General features: G+C 50.2%; 1 protein-coding gene across 8 annotated transcripts in view; it reads left to right on the top strand.

The window, feature by feature from the left end:
• Positions 1-21,348, top strand: part of ESYT3 (extended synaptotagmin 3) — a 47,668-nt gene that overhangs the window by 7,415 nt on the left and 18,905 nt on the right. For all 8 annotated transcript variants that reach the window (XR_004384051.1, XM_032869594.1, XM_032869598.1 and 5 more), the window contains exons 2-8: positions 10,701-10,742; positions 12,552-12,686; positions 15,556-15,632; positions 16,901-16,967; positions 17,582-17,671; positions 18,007-18,062; positions 19,554-19,674. Coding sequence is in view for 7 of the 8 variants with exons in the window: in XM_032869594.1 (XP_032725485.1) it covers positions 10,701-10,742; positions 12,552-12,686; positions 15,556-15,632; positions 16,901-16,967; positions 17,582-17,671; positions 18,007-18,062; positions 19,554-19,674 (588 nt within the window). In the remaining variant the exon portion in view is untranslated. The remainder of the gene's footprint in view (positions 1-10,700; positions 10,743-12,551; positions 12,687-15,555; positions 15,633-16,900; positions 16,968-17,581; positions 17,672-18,006; positions 18,063-19,553; positions 19,675-21,348) is intronic.

The following is a 21,348-nucleotide window of genomic DNA, read 5'->3' as shown; positions in this document are numbered from 1 at the left end:
CCACATCGAGCAAGTCTATCAACATATTTTTCCAACAGCATTTGCTCACTTTATGTCCCTGTGTCACATGTTGGTAATCCTTGTAGTATTTCAGACTTTTTCATCATCATTATATTTGGTGATCTGTGATTAGTGAGTATGACTCCCTGAAAGCTCAGAGGATGGATAGCATTTTTAGCAATAAAGTATTTTTTAAATCAAGGTATGTACATTTTTAAACATAATATTATTGTACACTTAATAGACTACAGTATAGTGTAAACATAGCTTTTATATGGGAAACTGAAAAATTCATTTGACTTATTTTATTGTAATAGTCACTTCATCCCAATGATCTAGAACCAAACCTGCAGTATCTCTGAGGAATGCCTGTACTAGTTGATAAGCAAAAAGATACATTTTTTTTTTTAACCTTTGGGCGTTACCAAACCCAACTGTCTGACGGAACTCTCTGGTCACCCACAATTACTCTCAGGTCTCCTTGAAGAAAATGCCTCTGTGGACGGCTAAGGGAAGCCCCTCTGTGCACCAAGCCCTCCTTCCTCAGCAAAGGGGACAGGCTCTTGTCCCCAGGATTCTTGTCCCCAGTGGCTGCCTTTGCAGTCTTACCCACGCGGTGTCCTCCTCCTGGGTCCAGCTGACTCAGGCCAGTCTGCGGGCCAGGTGTGTTGTTAAAGAGCCTGTGGATTTTAGAACAGCATTAGGCGGAATTTCAAGTTGGCAAAAATTTTTCCTTTAAAGCACTTTTAGCCAGGAGATTTAAAGCAGAACAGTGGACATATTTAGAAGCCGTTTTTTTTTTTTTTTTTAAAAGAATTTATTTATTTGACAGAGATCACAAGCAGTCAGAGATGCAGGCAGAGAGAGAGAGAGAGAGACGAAGCAGGCTCCCTGCTGAGCAGAGAGCCCGATGCGGGACTAGATCCCAGCACACTGGGATCATGACCTGAGCCGAAGGAAGAAGCTTTAACCCACTGAGCGACCCAGATGCCCTAGAAGCTGTTTTTATGGTTAAACGTTTACCCCTCAAGAACAGAGGGAAAATGGGTCAAAGGCTGTGCTTCACCAGCACAGTGCTTCACAAGGAAAAAAGTGTGTGAAATAAGGGATCATTTTCCAGCATAGGTGGAACCACCAAATAGGCCTGTCTGGGAAGACCAGAGCCACAGGGCCTCCCTGTGTAGCACTTCCCTGGGGGATACTTGGAGTGAGGGGGCTCCTCTCCTCTCTGAATGTGGGAGGGAGTTGGCCGTATCAGTTTGAGTTTGCGGGCGTGTGAGTGTAAGAATATGCCCACTGGTGCAGAGAAGAACTGTGAGGCTTTTGTCCAAGTAAACAGTTTGTGTCCTTGTGTGTACGTGTGATTCTGTGGCTGTGTCTGCATCATTCTGAGGGCGCGTGTCTCAGGTTTTTGAGGTACAAGGAGACCCACAGGCCTTCTCTGTACTTCTCTACATCTGCGGGTCGGTCCAAGGTTGCTCCCATGGGAGGAGCTACCATCCCTGTGACAGGGAGGGAGCCAGGTTGGGCTGGTGACAGGCAGGCCCTTTAAGTGAAGCTGTCCCACACCCCCTGCCTCCTGAGAGGGTCTGGTGACCCAAAGCTGCTGCCCGGGCCTCCCAGCCCGGCTTCTGGTCCTGCCTGGGCTCTGGCTCTGATGATTGCAGGCATCCCTCTGGCTCATTGCCTCGATGCAGTGGGATCATTTTTCCTAAAGGGTTTAAGAGATAAAGCATACGACCACCTGGAGATGAAGCATTAATGTGCGGTGCCCTTGTCTTGGCCTCTGCGAGCCTGGAATTCTGTTTTGGACTTGACCTAGCTTTAATCTATCTCTCTGTTCTGAGCTCTTGTTACCTCCATTGCCTAAAAACTGCTGTCATCAAAACATGAGCCACTCTGCCTGGGAGGCTTTGGCCTATGCACACTAACAGCAGATGTGAGTCAGCAATAGGGAGGCCTCAGGGGCTAGGGGAGGGCCCCCATCTTTCTAAAGTTCTCTGAGAGGCACTGGATGGGGAAGGGCAGGCAGCCAGGGTCCTGGTGACTTGACCACAGGCCAGAGCAACTTTGAGATTTTCCAGGCCTGCTTTGGGGAGGTGCTCACACCTGTAGTACATCGGTCAGCATAGTGTTCATGTTCTGGGGTATGAAAGTGCTAGAGCTCTGAGTGTGTCTCCATTGAGGGGGATTCGCATTCATCATCTCCTGGTTGTAGACCAGGGGAGCAGAGGCATTGCAGCCTCACTTCCCTCAATTAGGAGAAACCTGAGGCTGCAGAGAGGGGGTCAGGACCAGACCCTGCTCCTCAGGGACCCCTGGCAGTACTTCTTACTCCTGGTGTCTGGCTAGAGAAAGCAGCTAGGGGGTGGGAGTGGCTCACACTTTAGGGGCAGGGGCAGCACCCAAAAAAGCCAGACAGACTAATGGTATTTTTTATCTGCTAGCTCTTGCCTCCCCTTGCTCATTGTGGCACAAAAGATACTCCCTTTGTAAAAGAATTGAGGTCCATAAGCTGCTGGTAAGAATTTGATGACAAAGCAGTATTCTCCCAAGAGTGACAGCTGGAGACACAGACTGTGACTTTGGAGCCCTAGTCAGGAGCCCCAGAGAGTGGAGGAGCCACTTTCTTCCAGGGCCTGAGCAGGTCCTCCAGCCAGCCCTGAGCACTCACTGTCCCACACTCTCCAACACCTGATCAGAACAACCAGGGAGCTGGTTAAAGATAAAGTTTCCGGGCCCCTGCCCAAAGGCTTCAGGTCCCTGGATCAGAATCTCTGAGCGCCCTCACCAAGAATCCACGTTTTAAGGGGCTCTCCAGGTGGTGGTCTTGTACACACAAAAGGTTGAAACCCCCTGCCTGAGTGGCCCTTTGCATTGCCAGGAGCTGTGGGTGTCTCCCCGCCAGCTGGTCTCAGAGATCCCCAACCTTGTGAGGTATTGGAACAAAAGTTCAGTGATTTCAGGACTCAGCCTGAGCGCGGGCCTCCAGTTTTTTTCTGCCTTCTCTTCCTTTGTTTAGGGAGGAAAGACACGCACAGAGGCTCTGATAGCCTCCCTCTGCCACGCCTCACTGTGGAGCCCTCCCCGCATTGGGCAGTTTCATGCAGCTGCCTCACGGGCATTGGACCCAGGCTGTCTGCAGCGCACCCCTCAGCCAATCAGCAAAGGCTAAGAAAACAACCCTCAATTGCCTTCCTTCTTTGGCCTCAGGCACCTTCACTATGTTCTCTCATTTTCTCTTCTCCCTTCTCTGTCGCTTCCCAAAGCGCTGAGCCACAGGCATCTGGAGATCCCATAGACAATTTACAGGACTTTGGATCAGACAGAGCTGGACACATAGCCCAGGAGACATTGTTCTTGTCATGTACCCGAGGACAGAGGTGGCTGAGTGTCTGCATCTCGGGCATCTGACAACTGCCAACAACAGTCACCACTTCTGGAGCATTTGTACTGAGCCAGGGAGGGGACCGAGCACCACACATGCATTGTCTTATTTACTCATCTCAGGGACTCTGTGAAACTGGCAGCATTGTACCCATCTTGTGGATGAGAAAACTGAGGCTGTCAGAGGTGAAATTTTAAATGCACAAGGAATACTTCGACACTAAGATGGGGAACTCACATGCTGACACTTCAGGTGCAGGAGACGGGGAGAAAAAGTTTGTAGGCTGGGCTCAAATTGTATGCAGGTGAAATGTGAGTTCCGGTCACCTTGGTGATCTGGGTGGGTACCAACTGGTCTCTGAGCCTCTCCTCATCTGTAAAATGGGGATGATTGTGCCTTTGCTGTGCACCTTATGGAGTATTAGGAAGGTGAAATGAAAGTATCTATAGAATGTCCTTTGTAAACTATAAAGCATGGTGTACCAGTGAAGACTCAGGTACCATGAGGGCAATCCTCTGCTAAATTAGACTTTCTGTAAAAGAGGAAAACATAGTCATCTATAAGGTTTTCTTAAGAGGAGTGAGAGCAGCCGGGTGCCGAAGTATAGAATTGGTGGTGAGATGGACCTGGGTCTGTGTCTCAGCTCTGGACTCCATAGCTGGTGACTATGCGCAACCCTTCTGAGCCTTGCTTTCCTCATCAGTACAATGGGGCTGATAAGGGATTAAGGTGAGTTTTAAGTGACATGAGATAACATGAACCAAAAAAGGTTGAAAATAGGGTGGACAAAGATACAACTGGGCAAATCTGAAACAAAAGTAAGGGGAATGGCAATTTTCATATTAGACAAAATAGAATGTAATTTGGAATACATCCTAAAGACCAGGCTGTTATAGCATATAGCATGAAAAAGGTAACACAGCAATCATGGACATGTATGTGCTGCATAAAATAAACCTGAAAAGTAAACCAACAGCCCAAGAGAACTGCACAGAGAAGTAGATAAATCCATAGCTGGGCTTGGCAATTCTAACACATTCCTCTCTGAAAATGATACATCAAGTAGACAAAGAGGAAACAAGGATAAAGAATATTGGGAGGGCATGATTTTTTTTTTTTTACAAAGGACATGATTAATAACTTGATCATATATGGAGTAGCCACAGGAATTAATCATGTACTAGGCCACAAAGGAATTATCAATATATTCCAGTGGATTGCTATCCTACAGACTGGGCAGACCATAAAGAAAATGAATCAGAAAACAATAAATAGCCTTAGAAATCTCATATGTCTACATATTTTAAAATATCACTATTTAAAAATCATTGTTTGAAAGGTAGTCATAATAGAAATTATGAAAAGACAGGGAGCTGAATAATGATAAAATACAATGGCAAAAATCATAGGGGAATTTATAAGTTTGAATTTGAATAAACTAAAAACTGAAATAAATTCTTCAACTCTAAGAACATAAAAGAACAACAGATTTAGATCAAAGGAATAGAGAAAGAATTAATACATATAATTGTGAAAATGAAAAAAAATTTTGATTATAAATGTAAAGGGGAAAAATGACAACTAAAGTTAGTTCTATGAAAAGATTAGTGCAATGGGCAAAATCTTAGTCAAGCTTGATCTATTAATAGAAAAAGATGAAAATCTGGAATGAAAACACAGAAATAACTACAGATAAAGCAGATTAAAAATAATAAAATATTATAAACAAATATATATCAATACATTTGAAAACCTAGTTGAACTAGATATATTTCTAGAAATGCCCAGATTACCACAATAAGAGATAAGGAGACCCTGAATACACCATTAACCACTGAAGAGAGAAAAGGTAATTTCCCACTCCAAAAGCCTCAGGCTATGATGGCTTTATAGGTAAGAAACACTAAACTTCACTGATTGGGTAATTCCTATTATTTACAGGTTGTTTCAGAAAACAGGATATGGAAAAGCTTTATCACTAGTGTTATAATTTATTGAAAATCTTTATACCAAAACTAGATATGGATTGTACAAAAACAAATTGTAGATATCACTTTGAATCGTGAGTGTATAAAACCTAAATGTGCTATCAGGCTAACTAGATGTACTGCTTCAAATGGGGCTTATCCCAAGAACTAGAGATGGTTTTGTTTTATAAAGAAATCACTTAAAAAAAAAAAGAAAAAGAAAAAAGAAATCACTTAAGTTGGCCACCTTAATTGACGAAAGGGAAAAATAACATGATTATCTCAATAGATTTGAGAAAGTGTTGAATGTAGTTCAATACCCATTTCTTTTCTTTTCCTTTTTTTTTTAAGAATTTGTTTATTTGACAGAGAGTGAGAGGAGTGAGAGCACAAGCAGGGGGAGCAGCAGAGGGAGAGGGGGAAGGCTCCCCGATGCGGGACTCGATCCCAGGACCCTGAGATCATGACCTGAGCTGAAGGCAGAGGTTTAACCCACTGAGCCACCCAGGTGTCCCTCAATACCCATTTCTAACGAAAGCTCTTGGAAATTTAGCTATTGAAAAGAACATCCTCAATCTGATAGAAGCTGTCCTCTAAAAATCTACAGCGAAAAGCATGCTTCATGGAAAAACTTCTGTTTGATGTCAGGAACAAGATAGAGCTGCTTGCTGTCACCACCACTGTCTGGTGTGTACCAGAGGGCTTGGCCAAAAAGTTTGTTTGAAGACAAAAAGTTTGTCTTTTTGAAGACAAACTTAAGAGAAATAAGAAGGATAAGGATAAGAAAAAAAAAGGTTATTGAAGATTATATATAAATAACATACGAGAATTAATGAAAAATTAGAACCAGCAACAAATTTCAACAAAGTTGCACAGAAAACGAAATGCCATTTTTAATAACCATAAAACCCCCTAAGTAATCTAACAAAAAAATGGGATTTTTATAAAGACTTATGATCTTCAATGTGAATGCAACCAGATGTAAGTTAATAAGGGGAAATATTCTGTTCGTGAATGCAAAACTTAATATCGTAAAGCTATCCGTTCTCCCACAAATCTATAAATTCAAAAATATTCCAGTCAAAATCCCAGGAGGATTATTGGACGGAAGATGGACAAGATTCTAAAATTCATTTTGGAAACATAAATACTATTAGCTAAGTTGGTTTGAAAAAGAAAAGCAAACAGAGAGGATTCCCCCTACCCTGGGTCATGCTGCAAAGCTACAGTGATTAGTAAGGTGTGGTGCTGGCAGGAAACAGGCACTCAGACCATAGAGTTCATTGCCAAGTCCAGAAACACACCAGAGTACACACGAGAAGCTGACATATGAGAAAAGTCGCTTCACAAATCAGGAGGAAAGATGGAATTTTTTTTTTTTTTGGATATGTGTTATTAAAAAATTGTCCTAGTGAGAGTCTGGAGAGAAATGAAATTCTGTACCTATCTTACCTGCTATAAAACTTTCAGACAGATTGAAGACCTAAGTACAAAGCTAAAATATAAAGTCAACAGATAAAAACATGGAATAACTTTGAGAATTTGAAGTAGGGAAAGATTGTTTTAAAAGGCCAATTATAGGGACGCCTGGGTGGCTCAGTTGGTTAAGCAGCTGCCTTCGGCTCAGGTCATGATCCCAGCGTCCTGGGATCGAGTCCCACATCGGCCTCCTTGCTCATCAGGGAGCCTGCTTCTCCCTCTGCCTCTGCCTGCCATTCTGTCTGCCTGTGCTCGCTCTCTCTCCCTCTCTCTCTCTGACAAATAAATAAATAAAATCTTTAAAAAAAAAAATAAAAAAAAATAAAAGGCCAATTATAATGGAAAAAAAGACTCCTTGGTCTCCAGGGAGCATTGGGGCTGAGTAGTTGTTCGTAAGTGTCTGCCTCTCTGATGTCATTCCCTGGCCCAGGACTTTCTCTGCAGCAGCCACAGAGAAGGTGGCCTGGCTCAGGATTTGGCTCACTGGGGAGTCCTGACAGGTGCTGAGATTCAGGCAGAGAAGAGCCAGCCGGGTGCCTGAGGCAGAAGAGGCTCACTTGATGATCCCTTATTTTCTTGGCCTGAATTGCTCTCACCAGGGCATTCAGACTCATTCTCTAGAGGAGTCTCTTAGCAAGGAGCCTCAAACACTAGTGTGGCTGGCCAAGAGAACATGAAAACAGTGCGGGCCCCGGGCACTCCGCTGCTGCCCACACAGTCAGTGTGAGTGTGGGCCACTCTAATGCAAGGGCTGGGCTGGTCATTGATATTTCACAACCAACTCTGCCGGATCTCCAGAATCGTGCCAGGAGCTGGTTAAAAATAAATTGCAAGGCCCCACCTGGAAACACTCTGATTCAGTAGGTGTGAAAGGCAGCTCAGGAATCTGAGTCTGGGAGTCTGACTGGCTCCCAAGTGTGGCCAGGATAGGACCTGCCAGGCTGGATCACTTTTCCAGGGTGGGGGAGATCAGAACTAGTTCCCAGTGGTGCAGAACCTCCCCCTGGGTCCTTCCCTGGAGAGGTGTGATAGGAGGTGGAGGGGGATATACATATCAGGTGTGCCCCGGGGCAGGATGGGAGTACAGTGGTCAGGATGGAAAGAGGAGAGGGAGGGGTCCAGCCAGCTGGTTTGGGCAGAAGAGGCCCAAGGGTGCCAGGGAAAGCCCACCTTTCTCCTCTATGAGGGCCCCACTCCCTGCACCTTGGTATGATCCTGTACTGGAATGGTCTGTTAATTGCCTGCTTCCTTTACCAGCCTGGGAGCTGTTGGAAGGCAAGAAGCTTGCATTCATTTATGCGTTCATTCATTCCACAAATATTTATTAAGATAGTCATGTGCTAGGGTCCGGCACTAATAGGGAACAAGTTTGAGTCAGCCCACTAGAGCTTACAGGCTAGTAAGGAGGCAGGCAGTAAGAGCCAGCAGCTCTAATGAGGTCTATTAAAAGCCGCAAAGGAGAACCCGCAGATACCTAGTAGGGACACCTATCTCTGACTTGAGAGATCAGGAAAGGCTTCCTGGAAGAAGTGAAGTTGAAGATGGTGATGAATGGAACAATCAAAGAGGAATGGGGATGTCGGTTTCAGCCCCACATGGAGTTGTTATGTGAGTGCTGGGAGGCGTGAGAGGGAGCAATGAAAGGCCTCCGCTCCCTTTGCCTCGTAGGGGCTTGGGACTTAACCCAGGGCTGCAGCAGCAGGGAGTGTCTGGTGAATAGGCTGCTGCTCTCCAGTGAGCTGGATGGGCCAGCCCTAGTTCCTGCCCACTTCCCCCAGATCCCTTTCCCCTCTTTCCCTTCTGTTCCTATGGACTGGGCCAGCTGCCCCTCTGGGAACCAGGCAGTGATTTTCCTTTAGCACCTGGGAATATTAGATGTTTCTTCAACTTAGTATGTATCATTGTCCAGAACTGGGGAAACGGAGTCTGGAAGAAGGGCTTGATGTTCTGGGAGTCCCAGAAACACTGGGCTTCTCTGACTTCTCAAGGCTGTTAAAAACTGCTCTTAAGGGGCGCCTGGGTGGCTCAGTGAGTTAACCTCTGCCTTCAGCTTGGGTCATGATCCCAGGGTCCTGGGATTGAGTCCCACATCTGGCTCTTTGCTCAGCAGGGAGCCTGCTTCCCCCCCCCCCCCCCCGCCCCGCCCCGCCTGCCTCTCTGCCTACTTGTGATCTCTGTCAAATAAATAAAGAAAATCTTTAAAAACAAAACAAAACAAACTGCTCCTAAGGGGCATCTGGGTAGCTCAGTCACTTAAGCCACCCACCCTTGATATCGGCTCAGGTCATGATCTCAGGGTCATGATATCTAGCTCTGTACTGGGTTCCACACTCAGCGGGGAGTCTGCTTAGGATTCCTCTTCCTCCCTCTCTCCCTCAGCCCCTTCTCCCCACTCCAAATCTTTTTTTTTTTTTAAAGTCAGATTCCTAAAGGAATTAAATTACTCTATACTCCTGGGCATAGTGTTCTATGCCAGGGTCTATGTTTGGGCCTTCAGGGCACCCCCAGAGCTACCCCAAGGCCTGGTGTGCACTAGGTGTGTGAACTGTATGGACACGTTTCCTTTCCTGACCTTGGGAGGTCCTCTGCCCACCATGAATGTAATCCTGAGTTCCCTGTGCTCTGAGGACTTGGCAACAGAAATGGCCATTGCTGCCATTTTACTGATCACGTTTTGTGTCAGGCACCAGTAGTCTTGCCCGTTTGTTCCTGAAAACCTTGGGGGCTGGGCTGGGGGGGTCTATGAGAAGCTCAGCAGATACTGGTGGAGACTGAGCCTCTGACAGGGAAGGGGTTCAGAACCGTCAGAATCAGGTCATGCAAAGGTTAGCTGATAGGATTGTCACCCCCTCAACCCTGCGCAGCCCGCCCCCCTGCCAGGCAACCCAGGGATGTGGCTGGGGGCTGTGACTTGAAGGAAGCTTCCTGTGTGAGGACAGGATCTGGCCTGCTGGGTAGGGGTGCTCCCCATTCCCCTGTTGCCTAGGCAAACAGCACGATCCCTTTTCCAGCCTTTCAGATCAGCAATTGTTACCTTAGGAATCATCACCATCCTACCTGCTGCTAAGTGAAAAAAAGCAGACAACCAAACACTGACCTCAATTTCTGTGAAAACTACATATGCTTATTTCTACAAGAGGCTGGAAGGAGACACCTGTTAATGGTGGTTGTCACTCAGCACTCTCCGATAAAAATGTCTTTGGGGCCTTTGGGTGGCTCAGTGGGTTAAAACCTCTGCCTTTGGCTGGGGTCATGATCCCGGAGTCCTGGAATCGAGCCCCGCTTCGGGCTCTCTGCTCGGCGGGGAGCCTGCCCCCCCCCCAACTCAGCCTGCCTCTCTGCCTACTTATGATCTCTGTCAAATAAATAAGTGAAATCTTAAAAAAAAAAAAAAAAAGTCTTCTGCTCACTCTACAGTTTCTAATTTTTCTCCAGAGGCCACGATTACTTGTGTCATTAAAAGACTAAGGAGGAAGGAATTGGCAAGGAGCCAAGCCGGGTGGGGGTTCCACGTTTCCCCCCCAGAAGGCGGGGCTTATTTGCATAAGCAAACAGGGGGTTCCCGCCCCGCCCTTCCAGTCTCCCGGCTGCTGGGCGCAGTCTGCCCAGAACCGCCCATATGAGAGCTTTGGGGCACCATTGGTGCGGTCTGGCCGCTTGTCGCCTGCCCCACCGGACAGTGTGCCCCAGGGCAGGGCTGGCCGAGTCTCCTGGTCGGTGCCCGTCAAGTGCTGAGCGGGGGCAGGGAGGCAGAGCAGAGGCAAACATGGGGTGGGAGCGGGAACCGGGGGCCACGAGGCAGGGTCTGGAGGAGGGGGGCAGGCCCAGGCTTAGTCTGACTTACCCTCGCGCCTTCTGTTCCCTAGATCCACTTCCCGGATGTGGAGCGGGTCGAGTGGGCCAATAAGGTAAGGCTGAGGTGGGCCTGGCGGGGCCGGCCTCCTGGGCCTGGTCCCCTTGGTGCCCCTGGGCTCAGTGACCCCACCCTGGATGGGAGCCTGTGCCACAAAGGCCTGTTGGCAGTACCCTCAGGGTTCTTCTCCTTGCCAGTGACTCTCTTTAAAAAACAAACAGCTTTCTTTAGTGTGAAATTAATGCACAGACAGAGCAGAAATGTTAGAAAACACCAGGAAGTATAGAGAAAAATGCAGCCCGGGAGGGGGCCAGGATCAGGGTTTCCCAAGAGAGGAGGGCGGTATCTCACTGCAGCTGCCCTCCGCCTGTGGCCAGCCGGGATCTGCCTCCGATGACTCGGCACCCTCCCGCAGGGTGCCTAGCCTTTCAGAGCCAGTCCCTCATCTGTGGGTGGGGAATAATTATGGTACCTGCCTTGGGAGCTTGTGAGGATCCGTCAGGTAATGAAAGCGCCACAGGGCCCAGAGGTCAGGAACACCGTCATCATCAGTATGACCACTGTTGTTGGATCCTGCTGGTCACGCCCTCGGGCCCTGCTGCAGGAAGCCCTGGGAGGGCCTGGCTCTGAGACTCCTGGTCTGGCCTTTTCTTACAGATGAGGAAACAGAGTCTGCCCCTGCCTGATGAGCCCAAAACTATCTCCTAGATGTGGAGACTCCAGTACCTCCCCACCCCCTCAGGTATCCTGATTCAGGACTTTTTCTATAGAGACCTTGCCTCTGTTCTGGTTGGAAAAGTCCATAGCAGGAATGACTTGAGTTTAGGTATAAAAAAGGACTTTCTGATGGTTTTTGAGCCAAGGCTGATAGTCTCGTGTTACCAGATATGTCATTGCCACGTGGGTCAGAAACTGCTCCCAGCCGGCAGACAGAAGTTGGAGGAAGTGGGCTGCTCCTTTCAGATGAGTCACCTGGTTTCTGTGGACTAATGCAGGGCCCAGGGCCCCTGGGGCAGACCTTGTTCTTCCTGCCTGTGTGTCCGCCAGTTCACGGGTGCACTTGTGTGCTCTGTCCTTTCTTGCATTGACACTGAGTCGCACACAAGGTGCTGGGGACTTGTGACTGGTTGGACCAGGCTCCTGCCCTCTGCTCAGGGCATGGATGGGGATACAGCTGTGTAGACGGACCCCACACGGGGGCACGACTTGTGTCCCAAAGAGCTTTGTGCTCAAGATGCACTGGGCAGACCACCAAGCAGGGAGTCAGGAAGATGGGACCAGCCCCTAAGGGGGCTCTTAAGAGAGATGGAAGTGGTAGAGCCCTGAAACATCACTGCCTCAGGCTCCTCTCATGGTGGGTCTGGGGAATGCAAGGTGCATCTTGTGAACTATGACCCAGGTCCAGGAGAAGGAAAGGGAGACTTTGCCCCAGACAGAACTGCCGCTGCTGCTCCCTTCGTACCCCTCACTGGCAGCCCCCCTCCTGACGTCTCTTCCCCGCCCCCCCCCATGGCACCAGCTACTTCTTGATTACACCACAGTGTTGCCCTTGATAGCTTCTGTTTTAGCACAGAACCAGAAGTTTCATAATACTAAGTTTAGTGACTGTTTTATGGTGCTCTGCAAAAGAGCACCAAATCTTGGGTTCCCACTGCCTGGGCAGGTGTGAGAAGCACTGCTGGAGTTATGAGATGTCTGATGGACAGATGGACAGATAGGTGGGTCAGTGGGTGGGCAGGCAAGCCTGTGGGTGCTGTAGCTTAAGGGCCACGGGACCCCCATGCCTGGGTCAGGTTGTCCTGGTCAGGCCTGGGTCTTGGTGGGGGAAACAGACCTGACCCCCAATAGCCTCCTCTTGGCACAGATCATCTCTCAGACCTGGCCCTACCTGAGCATGATCATGGAAAACAAGTTCCGGGAGAAACTCGAGCCCAAGATCCGGGAGAAGAGCACCCACTTGAGGACCTTCACCTTTACCAAGCTCTACTTCGGACAAAAGGTGGGTGATGTCTCGGGGGTCGGGGGGAGCCTGGATCTGCCATGCAGTCTTTTCCCTGTCCCAGACCCTGCCTGCCTGAAAACACCCCAGGGGACCTCCCCATCTGCACTTTTCAGCCTCTCGGCCTAAGTGTAGACCCCATACCCCCAAGTCCCAGCACCGTCATCTCTGCAGGTGCAAAGGAAGCCTGGGTTAGAACAAAAAGGGAAGGTGGAAAACGAGTCCACTTTTCTTGAGCCAAATTTGGAAAACATGCTGTGCAGTAGAAGCCAGCCAGATAAGAAGATGTCCGAGTCCTGCTTGCTGGGGCATCAGCGAGGAAGAACAGATTTCCACAGAGGGAGACAGTGCCCCAGGGTAGGGGAGAGTTCTCTACCAGGTGATCGATTCTATTAGTTAGCATCACAAGCCCGGCACTAGTTCTATGAAGCTAATGGGCGACCCAGGATAAAAGAAGTTTGCATTTGACATAACCAACATCATGTCTCTCCCTATTGTTGACAGCTTCCTACTCTACCCTTTGCCCCACTTCTGCTTCCCCATTGGTGTGACTTATTTTTGTCATTTGGTTCAGTCGGTAGAGCATGTGCCTCTTGATCTCGGGGTTGTGAGTTTGAGCTCCACACTGGGCATTGGGTTTACCTAAGAAGAGCTGCCTCCCGTAGGCAGAGAACTGCTTGATGTCCACCTCTTGGTAAACCAGACGCATTGGTATCTGACCTGCTGGGGGACAGGCAGGTGTCAGGGGGCAGGCCAGCCTGCCCCACTAGCTGCCTGAGTGGGGAGCTCAGCGGGCATGCCTGATCCCTGGAGATTCTGGTCTGTGCCTCTCAGACTTGGCCAGGACTGGTCTGTCTCAGCATGTATGAGTTCCTTTATTCATTCCCTGCTTCATTCATGTCCGCTTATGGAGCATGGCTATGTGCAAGGCCCGTAGGCAGAAATGGGTGTGACTTATGCCCCTGCCTTTGGGAAGGTCAGTGTCCTGTTATGGAGACAGACACCCAAACTGGTGGGCCACCCCATGGCAGTGTACTCAGCATGCTGGAGGAATGCGTGAACTCGGGAGTGGGAGGGGTACAGGGGCTGTGGTCATCTGGGAGGACTGCTGGGAGTGGGTGCTGTCTGATCCCGCATTTGGACTCAGCAGGCTAGGAGCTAAGCAGTGGGTGGACTGCTGTAGAGCAGAGCCGGATGCCTGTGGGAGGTGGTGCTGCTGGGAAGCCATCCCTCACCACAGCAGAAGCAGGCCCCACAGTGGCCCCAGTCTGTGGGCGGTCCCTTACAGCGCCCCAGCCTCCTCCCCAGACTGCTGCTGGCTTTTCTGGGTCTTTACCATCTAGGCCTTGGTAGGCCTTGGAGGCCAGGGTACAGCCAGGTGCCATGCATGCCTGAAGCTCCTGTGATTGGGGGACCCTCTGAAAGAAAAAGAATATAAAATTTAAAATGTAAAACCAGGACAAAAGTGAATATTAAATAAATATGAGAAAGAACGGGAAAATAAACCACAGAAAATTAAACACTTAAAAAAGCTGACATACCACACATATCACAAGCTCGGGAAAAACCACGTGATGATTTTAATTAACTGCTCAAGATGTCCCTGTAATACTTTTTTCCCCTGAATCTTTGGCCTCTGTACTTTTTGATAAGCTTTTCATGTGACAATGCATTTGTAAATGTCACTTTTTTTTTTTTAAAGACTTTATTTGTTTACTTGAGAGAGAGAGAGCCGGAGAGAGCTCATGCACACAGAAGGAAAGGGAGAGGGAGAAGCAGGCTCCCTGCTCAGCAGGGAGCCTAACGTGAGGCTTGATCCCAGAACCCTGGGATCATGACCTGAGGCCAAAGGCAGACACTTAACTGACTGAGCCACCCAGGTGCCCTGTAAATGTCACTTTCTAAGGAGAGAATAGAAAGATAACGGAATCTTCTCTAGTATGATTGATTGAATTTTTTTTCTCCAACATTTCATTGTGAAAAATCTCAGACCTGCAGAAGATGTGCCAGTATTATGCCGTGGACCGTTTGGATTGTATAGCCACTAACCTTTTGCTATATTTGCTTTAGCACATATCCACACATCTATTTTACCTCCTCATCTTTTTTTTAATGTATTTTAAACTAGATTGCAAACATTAGTGGCTTCCACCCCTAATTACTTCAGCATGCATGTAACTCAAATTCAAATGATACTTCTCTTTTATTCTTGGTAAATACTAACCAGAGCCCACTCCAGTGCCCACTAGCCTCCTGATGGGAGGCAAAGAGAGAAGTGGGGTGGGGGAGATCACCTAGGAGCTCAGCGCTCAGCCCTGGAGTGGGATACTTTAATTTCTAGGGTCAGCTCCCCTGAGCTAGGGACCCTGCCTTCTTCTCTTGCCCTTGGGGGGCCAGCTCCTACTCATAGGCCAGAACTATTTAAATGCCACCTCTTCCAAAAACCTTCTCTAACCCTGGCCTGCCCCAAGGGAGGTGCTCCTGAAGTCCCCCGACCCCCATGTGACAGCAGGGACTGCACCTCCTCATGCCCTCCCCCACCATTGTCTCTGCTGGGCTTCCAACCCATGAGGGGAGGCTTAGCCTGTCTTGCTCCTTACCTTGTCCTCCGTCCAGTGCCTGGCACAGAGCGGGTACTCTGTAAATATCTGTGGTCGGAGAGAGAGAGAAGGAAGGGTGCACATTCTAGGGAAGGAGGTATCATAGGTCTGAGGACAGACGGGCCACAGTGTGAATTTCTCTATTTGTGCCCCATCCCAGAATTGTGGTGGTCATGTTGTTGCGGCCAAAGCCCAGTGCTGGGCAGGGGTTAGCAGCCACCCCTTGCTGCGAGATCCCTGCTCACCCATCCCTCTGGCATCTCTTCCAGTGCCCCCGGGTCAATGGTGTCAAGGCACACACTAACCAGTGCAACCGGAGACGGGTGGTCCTGGACCTGCAGATATGGTGAGCCATCTTGCCCATGCGGGCCAGGTGCAGGGTACGGGGGACGCCGTGTGAGAACAGCCAGCTTGAAGATGGAGTAGTGTAGTTATGTTCTGATTTGGGGTGGGAAAGCGTCTCACAGTGCGTGTGCACGCGCACACATACACACACACACACACACACACACACACACCCCACCCTGGGCAGGAGCACAAGGTCCCTGCTTGGGACAGGAAAGAGTATCAGGAGAATGGACAGTCCCAGGGAAGCCACTGCTGGTTGACCCCTCAGCCCAGGCCCAGATTCTCCCATAAGAATTGGCACCAGGCAGGCTCTTGGATACCAAGGCCCAGGCAGCAGGGCTTTCTTGGAGGTCACGGCTAGTTACCCGGATGCTCAGACCAGCTGCCTTAAAGAGGATGTGGAAAGAGGGAGCAAGTACAAGAAGATGTGGGGACTTGTGGTAAGGTCCAGGGAGCTCTGAGCACAGGCTGTGAGATCCATGGGAGAACTGGACTCTGATGCGTCAGGAAAGCAAGGATGCAAAGACACATCCTTGTATCTGGTTCAGTAGGTTGGGCAAAGGTACCTCTTCTGAATGATGTTTGTAGCAAGCTGGAGTCTGAGAGAAGGGACATTCAATCCAGGAAGTCTTCCTGGAGGTGGTAAGGTTTTAATTGTGCTTTAAAGGAGCAAGGATTAGGGGTGCGTGGGTGTCTCAGATGAGAGTCCGGCTCTGTTTTGGCTTAAGTTATGATTTCAAGGGTGGTGGGGTCCAGCTCTGTGCTCAGTGAGGACTCTGCTTGAAGATTCTCTCCCTCTGCCCTTCCCCCCATGTACTCACTTGTTCTCTCTCTCTAAAATAAATCAGTTTAATAAATAAATAAATAAATAAATAACCAATGATTAACTCTGAAAGTTCCAGAATGTTGCATTCCTCTCCAGTGTCTTATTTTCATAGCCCAGAGGCTGGCACTGAGAGCATATCGGGTAGATAAGAGTCAGCTCTGGGAATACCTCTCCCCATCTGGGGGATGTGTGAGGATGATGGTTATTGGGCACGCCTGGCTCCAAGGCTCTGCCACCAGATCCACCAGGGTCCTCTGGCACACATGTAGCTTCTCAGCCAGCTCAGGCTTTGGGGGAGGCCATAGCCAGGTGATGCTGGGCTCAGGGTTGGTGACTGGATGCCTGAGCTTGGGCTATGTGGCCCTGGGCAAGTTTCCTGGTCTCTCTGACTGGTGGACCTGCCTTTCCTTCCGACCTTCCTTCTCCCTCCCCACTTTCAGCTACATCGGGGACTGTGAGATCAGTGCAGAGCTGCAGAAGATACAGGCTGGTGTGAATGGGATTCAGGTATGTGGAACCTGGTGGCACTGCCCCCCGCCCCTGCTTCCTGCCCCTGAGGCGGGAGGCTGGGCAGGGGGAAGCAGGCTCAAGCTGGAGCAGGCAGCAGGGAAGGGGAGGACACCACACATGGGCTGATCATCATCCAAAGACTCCAGGCCTGGTCACACGGCTGGAATGTGGTGACTGGGCTTTACCAACCTTCTGCTTGGCCCCGTGGCCCCACACCTGCCTCTGTAAGAGTCCCCCCAGGGGGGCAGGAGCTGCCAAGGGAAGGGAGACGTTCTATTTATGGAGTGATGCAGAGCCAGTGCTTAGAAACTAGGTGGACGGAGGTGGGGGAAGGAGCTTATGGCAGAGGTGGAGTACTGGCACCAGGGCCTGCCTGGCTGGGCTGGCTAGAGATTAGGGCAGGGCTGCAGCCGGCGCACTGGTGGATGGCAGGGGAGGCTAGCTCACGGCCCTTGGTAGCCGGTAGAGGGGTGGCAGCCATGTGCAGGTTTCTGTCCCCTGAGGTGGCCCTGACATTTGGGGGTGGCATGAGCAAGACAGGTGTCCTCGGCTGAGTACAGCAGGTGCAGGGAGAGGCTGAGGTCCTGCGTCCACCCTCTGTGCCCATCCAGTTGCAGGGCACGCTGCGGGTCATCTTAGAGCCCCTCCTGGTGGACAAGCCCTTCGTGGGAGCTGTGACCGTGTTCTTCCTTCAAAAGCCGGTGGGTGCCAAGGAGAGACCTAGGCCTGTTTTGGGGAGTAAGCACTCGCCTGCTGGGTCCCAGGTGCTGATATGAACCCAAGAATAGAACTGCCTACACCAATCTAGACCCGGGTACCTGTGCACGGCCCCACTCCTGTGTGGTCCCAGCAGGGAGGCAGCAGACTGAGGCCTGCGTAAGACTAAGAGGTGCCTTCATTTGCCTGACAACCCCCTGGAGGTGCCCCCCATAGTGGCTGTGTTCTACATGCTGGTGGGCGCCAGGGGCTTGGCGGAGGAACTCAGCCTTGGGCTTATGGCTTCTTCCGGTCTAACAGCCTCCCTCTGCCCCTGCAGCATCTGCAGATCAACTGGACAGGCCTGACTAACCTGCTGGATGCACCAGGAATCAAGTAAGTGTGCTGTGGGAACGGCGGGCAGACCCCCGGAGTGGGGCCCTCAGCAGTGGGCAGCCAGTGACTGGAGCTGCCCAGTAGCGGTGCCCTCCTTCTCGGCCCCTGCATGTAGACTGGGGCTGGCACCAAGCTGGTCCTGCTCCGGAGGGAGGAAGGGTGGTGGGTTTGGAGGGGGAGCAGGAGGCCGGCAGTGCTGCTTGGCCCCTGCGGGCAGGCGCTGCCCCCAGAACATGCACGCACACACTCAAACGCACGGGCACACGCTGGCCAGATGAGACGTCCTGAGGGAGGCCGTGGGGGCTACCGAGAGCATAGCCTCTGTAACCAGCCCCGGCCAGACCAGGCTCCTGGCTCGGTCACTCAGCACTGTATGATTTCAGATAATTTCTTGTACCCCTCTGGGCTCTTCCTCCCTGAAAGGGGATCCTGCTTCTTCTGTGTCATGGTTTTGGGAGAACACTCAGGTGTATGCGGTGGCATAGTGGGCATGGACACACATGATGTCCTCCTTGCAGCTGCACTCCCCTCCCCCAGCCAAGTGGGTGGTGAGAAGCCCACAAGGCCTCACCCAACCATGGTCACAGGGGGCTGCTGTCATAGCAGAGGCTAGTGAAGAGAAGCTGGTCTGGGAGATTTCACATTCCGGGGGCTGGATCTAGGGGCTGCTGCACGCAGGGCCTCAGGCCCCCAGGTAGGAGCAGAGGAGGGCTCTGACCCCACATGGACCCATGTCCCCATGAGGGAAGGATGGTTGGATTGACCAGGGCAAGCTGGGGCTTTCCAAGGTCAGGCACCTCCCCTCCCTGCAGGAGGGACCCCGGGCTCCCTCACTGAGGATGTTCTCCCCCCATCTTGGCCCCTTGGATTCAGAGAATCCACTTGTACGTGGTGTCGTTCAACAGATGTTTACTGAGTACCTACTGTGTGCTAGTCCTGTTCTCGGCACTATCCCTGCTGCTCTACTGGGGAGACAGAGTCAGGCAGTAAACAGAATTTTGATGGGATGTTAGGGAGTAGGAGGGCCACGGGAGCAAACACTTAGTTAGCACTTACTATGCACCGGGCACAATTCTCTGCACTTTCCGTGTTTTAAGTCCTTGTAACAACCCTAGGAGGTAGTGTTAATATCCTCAGTTTAGAGATGAGGAAACTGGTCCAGAGAAGTAAGCAACTTACCCAAGGCCCCACAGCTCATGGGCGATGGAGCCAAGATCGGCACACAGGCTCCAGGTCACCCCTCTTAGCTATTCCACTGTGATGCCTCAGAGAACAAAGCAAGATGGGGAAAAGTGGTGGTTGGGGGCTGTCAAAATGTAAGCCCACCTCCCCCCAAGCCAGGCAGGCTGGAGTCAGGGCTGGTTTCTCCTGGGCAGGGCCCAGCCCACCAACTCTGCTCCAGGTTCCAGTTCTGGGGCTGGGTGGCAGGGCAGGTAACCTGGGGAAAGGCAATGCCACCCCTCTACCGCTGGCCGTGCCCACTGTCCCCAGTGAGGTGTCAGACAGCCTGCTGGAGGAACTCATTGCTGCCCACCTGGTGCTGCCCAATCGTGTAACTGTGCCTGTGAAGAAGGGGCTGGACGTGACCAATCTGCTCTTCCCTCTGCCCTGCGTGAGTACCAGCACCAGCCATGGAGCACGGGGCCTGGGACTGAGGAATGGATGGGCTTGCAGAGGGAATGCATTCTCAGATGACAATTGTCTCTGTCCTGTGAGAGCATGGCTTCCTTATTCTATTTGGGGAAAACTGAATCTTGGGAAGGTTGACTGGTTTGCCCAAAGCCACCCATCTAGGGAGGGGCAGAGCCCAAGTGGCATTCCTTCCTGGATCCTGGTCCCAGCTGCAGCCTGGGTTGGGGACTGTGGGTAGTTACCCTCGCCCTGAGGAAACTCCAGGAGGCTCCCATCCTCTCTTCAAGGACATGAGGCTCCCCTGACTCCCATCATTTGGGGGTGGAAAGAATCCCTGGGAGAAAATACTGAGTCAGCACAGGATGGGGGGCTTTATTGTGTGCTCAGCCCCACTGCCTCCTCTATCCTGGGCCCCAATTGGGAGGCCTCTGAGGACAGACACATGGCCTCCCTACAGGAGGTGCCCTTCAGGACTGGCAGGGCTCAGGAGAGGGGGACGTGCCCATTTCACCATCAGCGCAATGTCGGAGGCATCAGCCTGCTGCAGCTGCACACAGGGGAGGCCTGGGCTGTCCAGGGAGACAGAGCACAGGCATCCTCACAGCCTTGCCATAGTGACGCAGGCTTTAGCCCGCACTGTGTGTGGCAGTCTTAGAATAACAGTTCAATACCATCACCTGCATCACCATTACTGAAAACAGTCTGTCCTTGGGGTAGATTCCCAAGATGTCCTGGGAAGCTGCTACGATTTAAACTCACTTGGGATAGTTTTGTGTATTTGTGACAACTGGCCATGAATATTTATACTGACTGGTTTCATTCTATTTTCTATTTTTAGGGCTTAATTTTGACCATAACTTCCTTTTACCACCGTGTAAAATATTTGCAAGCTTCTAAAATCTAATATAAAAAACAAATTCTGTTTCAAGGAATCTGACTTCTATCCCTTGTTCCCTCCACCTAACCTCTACCCTTCTCCTATAAGTAACGGTTTATCCTCCCACTGTTCCTTTTCTAATATGAGCAGTTGTGTGCATATCTAGTTACGTTCCCATTCCCCTTCTTTGATGGATGGCAATGGACTACAGTTTTCTCCACCTTGCTTTTATCACTCCGTACGTCACGGGCACCACTCAGTGACGGCATGGACAGGGCCCTTCTCCTCACAGCCACACTGTACTCCACGGCGTGAGTGTGCTGTATGTTACTTAGCTAGTTCTGATGGACAGCGAGTTGTGTCAGTCTTTCACTATTACCAATAGTGCTATCATGAGTAGCCTTGTATGTGTCTTTTTATATTTTTACCAGTGTCCTTTTAGAGCTAGCACTGGGATTGCTGGGTCAAAGGATAAATGGAAATGTATCTCCCGGTATTTTTTTCTTTTACTTTAATTCCAGTATAGTTAACATACAGTGTTAGATTAGTTTCAGATGTATAGTAAAGTGATTCAGCAGTTCAGCAATTCCTCAGCGCTTATCATAACTGTACATGTATCTACTGATATTAAAAAAAAAAAGAAGAAGAAGAAAAACAGTTCTAGGCAGGAGCCCTTACTGGCCCCATGAATTGTATTTCCTAAGTCTTGTGGTTTGTTCTGCCTTAGGACAAAGCTGAATGTGGGGATGAGGTGGGAGTCAGTGCGGGGCCTTTATG

This window comes from Lontra canadensis, unplaced genomic scaffold, assembly GCF_010015895.1.
Source record: "Lontra canadensis isolate GAN:19392208 unplaced genomic scaffold, GSC_riverotter_1.0 scaffold38, whole genome shotgun sequence".
NCBI lineage: Eukaryota > Metazoa > Chordata > Mammalia > Carnivora > Mustelidae > Lontra > Lontra canadensis.
This window is presented reverse-complemented; position numbering and strand designations above follow the sequence as displayed.